The 12,816-nt window shown below is 41.3% G+C and overlaps 1 protein-coding gene across 1 annotated transcript; it reads left to right on the plus strand.

Moving 5' to 3' along the window:
- The first annotated feature begins 9,939 nt into the window (after positions 1 to 9,939).
- On the plus strand, positions 9,940 to 12,598 carry LOC104088811 (probable phytol kinase 1, chloroplastic). The gene is made up of 6 exons (XM_009593549.4): positions 9,940 to 10,443; positions 11,471 to 11,538; positions 11,609 to 11,740; positions 11,823 to 11,938; positions 12,014 to 12,128; positions 12,214 to 12,598. Exons 1-6 carry the CDS (start codon positions 10,015 to 10,017, stop codon positions 12,404 to 12,406), a joined length of 1,053 nt encoding a protein of 350 aa, XP_009591844.1. The 5' UTR covers positions 9,940 to 10,014; the 3' UTR covers positions 12,407 to 12,598.
- The last annotated feature ends 218 nt before the right edge of the window (positions 12,599 to 12,816 follow it).

A 12,816-nucleotide genomic window follows, 5' to 3' on the forward strand; every position in this document is an offset into this window, starting at 1 on the left:
AAGTTAACCATCCGTTGTCTCAGTTACAGCAAAAGATCGAGAAGATCGGGCTACTTCGAGAGGAGGTCGATCAAATCCGGACCGAATGCAACCAGTGAAAGGAGACTATTGATCGCCTGGCAGCAGAGAAAGAAACCATCTTAGCAAAGTTACTATCAGCTGACGTTCAGCTTCGAAACGTCAAGCATAAGGTGTTGGCTCAGACTAAGAAAATCGATGAGCTTGAGATACGACTTGCTGAGGCTAAGGTGGAGGTTGAGTCGTTGAAAGTTTTGGCGGATAAGTCTATCGCTGTATATCGAGCTGATGCTGAGGCCGCTCAGGTGGAGGCCCGGGAAGCGGCAAAGATTGCCGATGCTCGAGCTCATTGGGTCACCGAACTTGTTAAGTGTAGATCTCGGAGGGAAACCCTCGAGGAGATTCATGCTCGAGGTTTCGATCTTACCGAAGAGGTAAGAAAGGCAAAAGAGCTTGAAGCGGAAGATGAAGCCTTGGCTTCTGATGATGATGACGATGATAACGATGATGGTAGCAAAAGCGGGTCCGAGGGTGGGGAAGACCTCGACCCAGAAGTTTAGAGTCTAATTCTAATTACCTGTAAATTAATTATGTAGGCAATTTTGTATATATATGACAAGGTTGATTTTGCTTGTTGAGTTGATGATGATTCGAATATTAACGTAAACTCTGAGTAAACGTAGCTTTTTCAATGTTTCAAATTTGACTGGGTCCTTGTTCGAACTTGGCGGCCCGTAGGCTCAACGGTCGACTGAGTATTTCGAATATGATATAGGAGTAGCCCGTAGACTTTAATATTCGAGTGATTATTTCGAACTCGAGATAATGTGGAAGCCCGTAGGCTTAATATTCGAGTGATTATTTCGAACTCGATGTTGAAGTAACCCGTAGGCTCAACGGTCGGCCGAGTATATCGAACATGATATAGGGGTAGCCCGTAGGCTTAATGTTCGAGTGATTATTTCGAACTCGAGATAATGTGGAAGCCCGTGGGCTTAATATTCGAGTGATTATTTCGAACTCGAGATAATGTGGAAGCCTGTGGGCTTAATATTCGAGTGATTATTTCGAACTCGAGATAATGTGGAAGCCTGTGGGCTTAATATAATTGTTAATTCTGGTTGCATAATAAATCTCAAGCCATTGTACATATGTTTTGGGGCAATCAAATATGAGCATGGTTTATTTTGACCATTTTGGCTCTTACAATTTTTTCTCTATTGTTGTGAGAAGACTTTGTTGCATCTGAACTCGATGTATTTGAGGGCCTGGTGCCCCCCTGGTATTCGAGGCCATTCGGGCTAAGGGTCGAAAGCCTCGGATACTATTTTGTTAGCGCAGCACGATCGATGGTTGCCTTATTAAAAACCTTGCCGCAAAAAAAACCCATTTGGGAAAAGGCCGGTCTAAGGAAAAAGAGTGCAACACGTGCTTTTGAGTAAAAGAATACTTCTGTTCTTTGTTCGAACTTCTGTATGGGACAGATGAATAAGGTCAGACCTTAGCAGTAGTACCGTTTTAGTTGTGATACATTCCAACTGCTTGATAGTTGTTTGTCGTTTATGATGCCGAGCATGTACGATCCTTTCCCAAAGTGCTCGAGCACCTAGTACGGTCCTTCCCAATTTGGTCCTAATTTTCCTTCGTTTGGGTACCGAGTATTGATAGTGATTTTCCTTAACACTAAGTCTCCTGGCTTGAAGTGGCGAAGTTTAGTTCTTCGATTGTAATACCTTTCGATTCGTTGCTTTTGTGCGGCCAACCGGATGAGGGCAGCTTCTCGTCCTTCGTCCAATAATTCAAGGCTGGTGTTCATAGCCTCGTTATTTGATTCTTCTGTCATGAATCGAAACCTGGGGCTAGGTTCTCCGACTTCGACTGGTATCAATGCTTCGGAGCCATATACTAAGGAGAATGGGGTCGCCCCTGTACTGGACTTCGATGTTGTTCGGTATGCCCAAAGGACTTTGGGCAGGATTTCTCTCCATTTTCCCTTAGCGTCATTCAATCTCTTTTTTAGATTTTGAAGAATAGTTTTGTTTGTTGATTTGGCTTGTCCGTTTCCACTGGGGTGGTATGGGGTTGCTAGTATCCTTCTTATTTTGTGATCTTCGAAGAATTTTGTGATTTTGCTTCCATTGAATTGCTTCCCATTATCACATACTATTTCGGATGGTATTCCGAATCGGCATATGATATGATCCCACAGAAAGTCGATAACCTCTTTTTCTCTCACTTTCTCGAACGCCTGCGCTTTAACCCATTTAGAAAAATAGTCAGTCACAAACAAAATAAATCTGGCTTTACCTGGGGTCGACGGCAGGGGGCCGACGATGTCCATTCCCCATTTCATGAATGGCCATGGAGATAGGACCGAGTGAAGTTGTTCTTCGGGCTAATGGATCATCGGAGCAAACCTTTGACATTTATCGCATTTACGAACAAATTCTTTTGCGTCTTTGCCCATATCGATCCAATAATACCCTGCTCTGATCACTTTTCGAACTAACATGTCGGCACCGGAGTGATTGCCACAAGTGCCCTCGTGTACTTCCCGGAGGATGTAATTGGTATCTCCCGGACCTATGCATACCGCCATCGGTCCATCGAATGTTCTTCGATATAACGTTCCGTCCGCAGTCAAGGTGAATCGAGCAGCTTTAGTTCTAAGGGACCTGGATTCTTTGTGGTCTGAAGGGAGCTTTCCGTCTTTTAAGTATTCAATATACTTGTTTCTCCAATCCCAGTTTAAGCTGGTAGAATTTATTTCGGCGTGCCCTTCCTCGATTATAGATCTTGAAAGTTGAACGACAGTTTCCGAGTTCAAATCATTCACCTCGACCGATGATCCCAATTTAGCAAGCGCATAGGCCTCGTTATTCTGTTCTCGTGGAACATGTCGTAGACTCCATTGTTTGAAATGGTTCAAAGTGACGAGCAGTTTGTCCAAATACCTTTGCATTCTGCCTTCTCGGACTTCGAAGGTTTTGTTTACTTGACTCACCACTAGCAAAGAGTCGCAATTGGCCTCAACGACCTCCGCTCCCAGGTTCCTAGCTAGCTCGAGACCTGCAATTATGGCTTCATATTCGGCCTCGTTGTTAGTTAACCTGATAGTTTTAATAGCTTGCCTAATAATGTTACCCCCGGGAGGTTTTAAAACTATGCCTAGCCCGGATCCCTTTACGTTCGAAGCTCAGTCCGTAAAGAGGATCCATGCCCTCGTTGATAAATTTGATTTTAACAGTAGTTCTTTTTCGACTTCGGGTACGAGGGTCGGCGTGAAATCGGTCACGAAGTCTGCTAAAATTTGAGACTTGATGGTTGTTCGAGGTCGATATTCGATATCGTACCCGCTGAGTTCGATGGCCCATTTGGCCAATCGGCCCGATAGTTCGGGCCTATGCAAAATATTATGAAGTGGGCAGGTGGTTAATACGCTTATGGGGTGGCATTGGAAGTATGGTCGTAATTTTCTAGAGGCGCTAACCAGCGCAAGCGCCAATTTTTCCAAGTGCGGGTATCTAGTTTCCGCTTCCCCTAAAGTCTGACTCACATAGTAAACTGGAAATTGCGTACCTTTCTCTTCTCGAACTAGGACACTACTTATGGCGACTTCTGATACTGCCAAGTATAGGTAGAGTTTTTCGTCGGTTTTTGGAGTGTGCAGCAGTGGTGGGTTCGATAGATATCGTTTCAGTTCTTGTAATGCTAGTTGGCATTCCGGTGTCCAAGCGAAGTCGTTCTTCTTTTTGAGTAGAGAGAAAAATTTGTGGCTTCGATCTGATGATCTCGAAATGAATCGGCCCAGGGCTGCTATTCTTCCTGTTAACCTTTGTACAGCTTTCACGCTGTTCACGATGGTGATGTCTTCAATGGCCTTGATTTTGTCTGGGTTAATCTCGATTCCCCGATTTGACACCATGAAGCCGAGGAACTTACCAGAGCCGACTCCGAAAGCACATTTTTCGGGGTTGAGCCTCATGTTGTATTTCCTCAGAATATCGAACGTTTCCTGCAAATGGGTCAAATGGTCCTCTGCGCGCAGGGACTTGACTAGCATGTCATCAATATAGACTTCCATTGATTTACCTATTTGTTCTTCGAACATTCTATTTACTAGGCGTTGATAAGTAGCTCCTGCATTTTTTAGCCCAAAGGGCATTACGTTATAACAATATGTTCCGCATCTGGTCACAAACGAAGTCTTTTCCTGGTCTTCCGGGTTCATCTGGATTTGATTATACCCGGAATAGGCATCGAGAAAAGTAAGGATCTCGTGGCCGGCCGTGGCATCGATCAAGTGATCGATGTTGGGCAGTGGATAAGAATCTTTGGGACATGCTTTGTTCAAGTCCTTGTAATCTATACATATTCTAAGTTTGTTTCCCTTTTTAGGCACTACGACCACATTGGACAACCATTCGGGGTATTTTACCTCTCTAATGGATCCCATTTTGAGAAGTTTAGTTACCTCATCTTTTATGAATGCGTGCTTCACCTCCGATTGGGGTCTTCTTTTTTGCTTCACCGGTCTGAATCTAGGGGACACACTTAGTTGATGTGTCGTTATGCCCGGCGGGATTCCTGTTATATCTAAATGGGACCAAGCAAAGCAATCGATGTTATCGATAAGAAATTGAATGATTTTCTTCCTGAGTTCGGGTCTCAAACCCCTTCCCAGGTATACCTTTCGTTCGGGCCAGTGATCGTTCAAAATGATCTGCTCCAATTCCTCAATAGTTGATTCGGTGGCATCGGAGTCATCGGGGGTCACGAAGGATCGAGGGATCCACTGATCACTATCTTCTTCGATGCTCTGCTTATCTGGCTGGGTCGGGGCTGATGTCTTTGGTTGCTATTTGGCGTTCCGGTCTTCGACTGTGCCTCCTTTTGAACCCGATCCATTCACTGGCGAAGACAAAGATGTTGGTTTTGCTTCTTCGATGGAGAACATTTCCTTCGCGGCTGGTTGTTCTCCGTACACTATTTTGACACTTGTCGGTGTTGGGAATTTGAGGACTTGGTGTAGGGTCGAAGGTACAGCTCTCATGTTGTGGATCCACAGCCTTCCAAAAAGGGCGTTATATCTCATATCGCTCTCGATCGCGTGAAACTTTGTTTCCTGAATTGTTCCGGCGACGTTTATCGGTAGGGTTATCTCGCCTTTGGTGGTTTCGCATACCATATTGAATCCGTTTAAAATCAAATTTGCGGATACGACCCGGTTTTGTAGGCCGAGCTGTTTTACGACCTTCGATCTGATGATATTGGCCGAGCTACCTGGATCAATTAACACACGCTTAATCTTAATTTTATTCATGAGTACGGATATTACCAGTGCATCGTTATGGGGTTGGATGATTCCCTCTGCATCTTCATCATTGAACGATAAAGTCCCTGGGGAGTGTAATCTTGAATTCGAGATCGCTTTTCCCTCATAATCGACGTTTTAGCGCATTTGAGTATAGGTCCCTGAGGGGTATCGACGCCGCCGATGATCATGTGAATGATGTGCTGTGGCTCTTCTTCTTCGTTTTGCTTGCCGAAGTCCTTGTTTTTAAAATGGTTCTTCGCCCTATCACTCAAAAATTCCCTGAGGTGCCCTTTGTTAAACAAGCGGGCTACTTCCTCTCTTAATTGTCTGCATTCTTCCGTTTTGTGACCATGGGTGCCATGATACTCGCATATTTGATTGGGATTCCTTTGGGCCGGATCGGTCTGCATGGGTCAAGGCCATCGGGTATCTTTGATGCGTCCGATGGCCGATACGATGGCGGATGCATCGATGTTGAAATTATACTCCGATAATCGAGGAACTTCTACAGGATCGGCATGTTTATCAAAACCTCTCTTGCTCATAAGTCCCCGAGAAATTTGCCCCCGATCATATCTGCGAGTATTCCTAACTATCTCATGTACCGAACTGTGGTTCACCCGATCTGTGACGTACGGTTGATATCGGTCTTTGTTTGACCTTTGTTCTCTGTTGGTTTCCTTCAGAATTTTAGTGGTTGCGCGGTTCTGACGCGTGGGTTCATACGGAAATCCCAATTGATCATCTTCGACCCTGATTTTCGATTGGTACCGATTGTGTATATCCGCCCAAGTTATTGCAGGGTATTCGATCAAGCTTTGTTTCAGCCGACGTGATGTTGTCGAACTCAGTCCGTTCAACCCTTGGGTGAAAGCTTGTACGGCCTAGTCGTCTGTGACTGGTGGCAAATCCATGCGTTCCATTTGAAACCGGGATACGAATTCCCTCAGTATTTCGTCACCCCTTTGTGTTACTTTGAATAGATCCGATTTCCTCGTTGCGACCTTTACGGCACCAGCATGTGCTTTTACGAACGAATCTGCTAACATAGCAAAAGAATCGATAGAATTCGGTGGCAAGTTATGATACCAGATCATTGCTCCTTTAGCGAGGGTCTCTCCGAACTTTTTCAATAATACGGACTCGATCTCATCGTCTTCCAAATCGTTGCCTTTGATGGCACATGTATAGGAGGTGAGATGTTCGTTAGGATCGGTCGTACCGTTATATTTGGGAATTACGGGCATACGGAGCTTTTTTGGGATCGGTTTTGGGGCCACGCTCGATGGAAAAGGCTTTTGTATGAATTTCTTCGAATCCAGCCCTTTCATCATGGGCGGAGCCCCCGGGATCTGATCGATCCTAGCATCATATGTTTCGAATTTTTTGTCGTTGGCTTCGACTCGCTTTGTGAGCTCCTCGAGCAGTTTAGCGATTTCAGGAGCGGTTCCTGATTTTTGCTCGTTCGGTTTCACTGTGTCGGGCTCCGTTCTGGGGGTTACTTCTCGAAGAAGCGGATTGGAGTTTGGATTACTTCGCATATGAGTTTGGCTCTGCAACTGAGCTATCGCTACTTGTTGGGCTTGTAGCATTTCAAAAATCATGCGCAAGTTGACCCCGATTTTTCCCGTGCTGTGGGTGTCTCGGGCTATGGGTCGAGCGCCACCCTGAACGCTTTTTTCCTGCTCGGAGCGTTGATTCGCTTCTAGAGCTATTCGTGAATTAATATCTACTGGTACTTCGGCTCGAATTTAGGGTTCCTCGATTCGAGCCTCGTTGACATTGTTGGGTAGCCTTTCGGCCCCGGGTACCAAGTTGGTGGTTTCATCCTGAAGGCCGGCTTCGAGGTCGATTGGCAGAGCCATTGCTGACATGAAGTTGTAAGCTGGAGTGTGCTGTATATTTGTATCAAATAATCACTTGTTATCCTTAGCCCCACGGTGGGCGCCAAACTGTTTACCCGAAAAATCGGATAAAGTTGAATTTATGTATGGTTCTAAGGGCAAGTAGATTCTTCTGATATGAAAATAACAATGCACGTATTTATGGTGCAAAAATAGAAGATGATGAACAAAGATATTAGGTGAGCTTTAGAAAGATAAACACAATGAATTCTTAATCCCAGTGAAAAGTGTGTTCTATTACAAACTCTCCTGGTCTTTATAGCCAAGGATTGCTACTTTATCTAAAGCAACATGATGGAATAAATACTCCTAGTGGAGGACCCATGATGGTATGTCTCCTCCTTAATTCCCGCAGAGATTCTCTCCTTTGATGCGGTTGTAACAGCTTTTGTCTGTGAACTCGATACCGACTCGAGCTCGGTACCGAATCGGAATCTCGGCCTTGATTTCGAGCTAGGTGATCACTTTCGGGCATCGATGTTCGGGACCTATATCGACCGATGTTACCTCGGTCGATTCGAACGCCCGGGCTCGACGCCCCCATCTCGGAATTCGCTCAGGGTCTCCATGAAGGTACCCCTCAATTGAAATTCCATCCTTGATCGGTCTTCACGACTGAGAATCGGTTTTAACCGTATACAGTTTCATAAAAATGGTCTGTTTAGTTTGGACAAGTTGAAACTCCATTTCAACTTAATTATTTGAAACTGTCCATTGTCATAAAGAAACTATTGCCCCTTATGCACCTGAACAAGTAAATGTTCTTGATGGAAGAACAATATAAAGGGAGAAGCCATGAGTTAGCTCCCTAAGCACAGAAAAACCTTCTTAATTACTACACCATCTAGTGAGGATTTCTGAAATGCTTAGAAGACTCACCGGAAAAGAGACGCCGGAGAAACAGACACCGACGACACCGTAACAATAGTCGGAGGTATGTCCGATCTATATTTCCGATGCGCTCTTCTCTAACACCCAAATCCAAATATGAGTAGAAATAGAAGCGAGAAGAAGTAGTGGTATTCGACCAAAGTTTAAATACTTTGCAAATGCTAGATATGTCTAAATAACAACAATAAAAGTGGATGTTGGTGCACTTTTCCCTTCATCTTTTTCTTGAGAAACTTTAACTGTTATATTATAAATTTATTTACCTTTGCTAGAGAGATTATCACTTAATTAATTAATTATATTAGCATATATAAGTTACCATTTATATACAAAATAATGTATTAAACTTCATTTTTACCCATTTCAGACTTCATTCTTCTCTCTCTCATGCCTTTCTCTCTCACTTTCGTTCATCAATAGTTTATTTATTTCAGCTTTTATTTATTTTTTATAAGTATGGGTTGTGGGTTTTTTATTTGCAATTCTTTGATCTTCTCTGTTGAGAAGTTAAGATGGCCAAGCAATTCAAGAGCGCGGTCAGGGTTTGTGATTTGTTTTGAGTTCCTTTTTTTGGTGCACATTCAGTTTGCAATTAGTTCTGTCTTTTTTTTTCTTTTTTTTTTTGTTGATCAGAGACAGTTGTTTGTATGTCAATGCTTGATTAGGACTAGAGTTTAAAGTTTATTGACTATCATTAAAAAGCTTTAAAATATTGAATTCAAATATTGGATTATGCGAAATTGTCATGTGTTTGGATTAAGTGTTATTGCAAATGATTTGGAATATCCTTTTGAGTTTATATCTCAATTTTGAGAGACTTTGATGAAGATTCAAGTTGGTATTCGTTGAAATTTCAGATTAAAACTCAAAGATAAAGATAGCATAAATAAATTGAATATATTTTGTATGTTGGGTGTATAAACGACATATAAAATATATATAACTAATATAATTGTATACACGATATATATAAATTATAGTTTTTTGATCGAGTTTTATACAAAAAAGTTATATACAAGTTGTATATAAATTATAACTTTTGACAGAATTATACAACAAAAAATTATGTTCAAGTTGTATGTAATTTGTAGCTTTTGACTGGTTTTATATATGTTTTATAATAAAAAATTATTTACTTTTTGTAAATAGAAAAACCTAGCTAAATAAGGTAAATATTATCCTAATACTTGAACCACAAAAAAGTTAAATTAGACAGAAACATACTTGAACCACAATTCCTTTATTTCCATGTAAGGTCATGTTCATAACACATGGGCTAAGGCCTAAATTTGCAACCAAATTGATGCAATTATTTTTGGCCAGTTCGTTTTTAATAGAAGATTTTATTTGATTATTTTAGTTATACAATCATTTCACAAGAGACCAATAAAAATAAAACATGAAACTTGTAATAAAATGCATGAGCTCTTCGTAGATTTATTTTCTACTACTCAAATTATAAGTGGATATACGAGATCATTTTCTCGTTTGTTAGCCTTAATCAAATTACATACATTGAAATAAGGCTCAGGCTCCTAAAGAACAGATCATCAACAACAAATACAACGAGAATTGAGAGAGAAAATGAATTTAAACAAACTAAGTAATCTGCTAATACAAGAAGTTGCTCCTTTTATTTGATTGGCAGTAAAGTGACAAGCACCACAAACTAGATGTTGTACCTTAGGAATAAATTGCAATACGCTAATCATTTTATATAAGTCTACCACATTACAGCTAAAACGAGATATATAATAGCACCATTTTTGTTTTTCCTTTTTGATACTACATTTTAAATTTTTAATGTAGCAAAGTCTACCACGTTACCGCTATAATAGGCCCAATTGTCCCCGTAATCGTCATAACAATTTCAGTCTTTTTTATATGGATAAAAATCTAATATATCTGCTATTATATGTGACGACGAATGAAGAGAGTGTAGATTCCAGAACGATAGCTTGTGTTTGTGCTACAATGAGCAGAGTTTTAACTATCGCCGCCGCCGCCGCGGTGGTTCCGTTCACCCACTACCCCAACTCTGTCCTTCCACGTCACGTACGCCTCTCGAATCTGCCTTCCTCTCTCACTGTAACAACCCACACTCTTACGTTTCGTGGACGATTCTTCTCACCGTACAGTTCCCGAGCCGTTCCCGGTCCTGCCGACGCCGGTTTAACAGGTGGTTTTGATGCTATCATTGGAGATGGTGGCTCAATGCTGCAGGATGCGGGAGCCACGGCTTTGGTCATCGCTGGTGCTTACGCCCTTGTTTCCACTTTCGATTTCTTATCCGAGCGCAAGCTCATTCAACAGGTTCCCTCTCTCTCTCTCTCTCACACACACACACACACACATGCACACCCTCTTATATGTGTGTGCGTATATGTATGCGTAGCCGTGTAGGTTATATGTAGCTGTAAATATCAATGTACAGAGACTCGTAATCAACAAAAATTGACAATCTTATCAAATCTCAGTGGAGGCAAAAAGTATTAGGTGATTTCTCCCCATCACCTAAGCCTTTGTTCACAAAGACGGGCGCGAGCCAGGATTTTCACCTCGGGAGTCAAAATATAAAAAAGTAAATACGCTAAGAAAGTCAGAGATTCCGGTGAAGGGGAAAATTTGACACCCCTTGGACAAAGGTGGCTTTGCCAATGCCCTCGAATGCTTGCCATTGCTCATAGTTACCCAATACCTGTGTTGGTGGGAGATTGGGAGGTAATAGGGTATCCGGTGGAGTAGTCGCCAGACACCACCGTCATAAAAAGGTTTGACAATCTTATTGTTTCATGAAAAATTGACAACCTTTTCATGAAAAGCTTATGCATTTTTTTCTTACCTGGAATCAGGATCCCTTAATAGCTCATTCAAACTTGTGGTGATTGGAACTATTTATAGAGGAAATCAGTTAGTGCTGAGATCTCTAGAAATTGACTCTTCAAAATTTGGCTTATTTCAAATGTAATAACTTGGTATCCATAAATAAACTGCCCATATTCTTTTACAGTGAAAGAGCATTACTGGTCTTTCTACGACACTCCACTTTCTTATTTTTAGCCATTCCTATTATTATTATTATTATTATTATTATTATTATTATTTATTTATTTTAGATATTAAACGAAAGCTCACAGAATTACAACATGCTCTGAATACTTAAAAACCTTCTTTCTGGGAAGGGGGAGGAAGAAAGAAAAAAAGGTAGAAGGATTGTGATCTTGTGAGACGTCAAACATTACAGGTTCTTATAACATATTATAATGGCCGTGTGATCTCTTGATTTTTAGCAGCTTTTGTTTCTTGGGATATTTATTTTCCTCTTCATTCATTGAAACAGAATTTAAGCAGAAAGCTGGTCCACATATTGTCTGGTCTGCTTTTTATGGCTTCCTGGCCAATTTTCAGGTATTATTTTGTCTTACGTAGGCAAAACCATATTTGAATGTTCTCACTGATGATTTAGATCTTAGATTAGTGCATCAAGATGGGCACGCTACTTTGCTTCTGTAGTTCCACTTACAAACTGTTTGAGACTTGTGATTCATGGCCTTTCTTTGGCTACTGATGAGGGACTTCTAAAATCTGTTACTCGGGAAGGAAAGCCAGAGTAAGTTCCAGAATCCCTTTCTACCTCTTTCAAGGTATACATGGTATTGTTCATCTCTTATATTTCCGCCTTTTCCTTGCAGAGAATTGCTTAGAGGGCCTCTATATTATGTTCTAGTGTTAATTTTGAGTGCACTTCTCTTTTGGCGTGAGTCACCAGTTGGAGTAATTTCATTAGCAATGATGTGTGGTGGTGATGGTAACAGCTGAAGCTCATATTACTTAGTCTATGATTAGTTCCTTTTGTACTTTTTTCTGACTTTGTTCTATGTAGGAATTGCTGATATTGTTGGAAGAAGGTTTGGGTCCATAAAAATCCCTTATAATAAACAGAAAAGTTTGGCTGGTAGCCTCTCCATGTTTGTTCTCGGTTTCCTGGTGTCCATTGGGTAGGTTTTTGTCCCTTTTCTGTTTATGTTTAGAGATTTTGTTGTAAACTTTATGCTGATGCTAGACTTTTTCATATGGTTAAAGGATGCTCTATTACTTCTCGGCCTTGGGATATCTTCACTTGGACTGGGTTTCAACTGTAGAAAGAGTAGCTGTGGTGTCATTCATAGCAACTATGGTGGAGTCTCTCCCTATTACTCCAACGGTAGACGATAACATTTCTGTTCCTTTGGTAAGCATGGTTGTAGCATCGTTAGCTTTTGATTTATTAGCTTAGAATGCCCTCATCTTCCCAGCATTATGCTGTCCTGATAAAATTGCATTGTAAAGTGATGATTCCTGCTTTATCTTCTTGTGGTGCCTTTATCTGTATCCTCAAGTGGTTCCTTGATGCCCAAACATGTCAACTGGTAAAGATCTCACTGCATCATTTTTTATATTCATAAGTCAACAACTCATTGTGTCTCAATGTCACCCCCTCCCCCTTCTATCTGTTTTCCTCGTCAATACTGGTCACTTAATGGATCAATCAAGAACCACATTATCATCTATGGATGAATGCCATAGGAAGTCTTGTTTTGTAGCTAATGGTTCGTATTTCATTAAAGCAATTTATTGTTTAGCATACTATCCACCACCATCTTTTATATTGGAATTAGATCTACAAAGACATTAATGGTGTATCTA

This window comes from Nicotiana tomentosiformis, chromosome 3 (genome assembly GCF_000390325.3).
Source record: "Nicotiana tomentosiformis chromosome 3, ASM39032v3, whole genome shotgun sequence".
Lineage (NCBI taxonomy): Eukaryota > Viridiplantae > Streptophyta > Magnoliopsida > Solanales > Solanaceae > Nicotiana > Nicotiana tomentosiformis.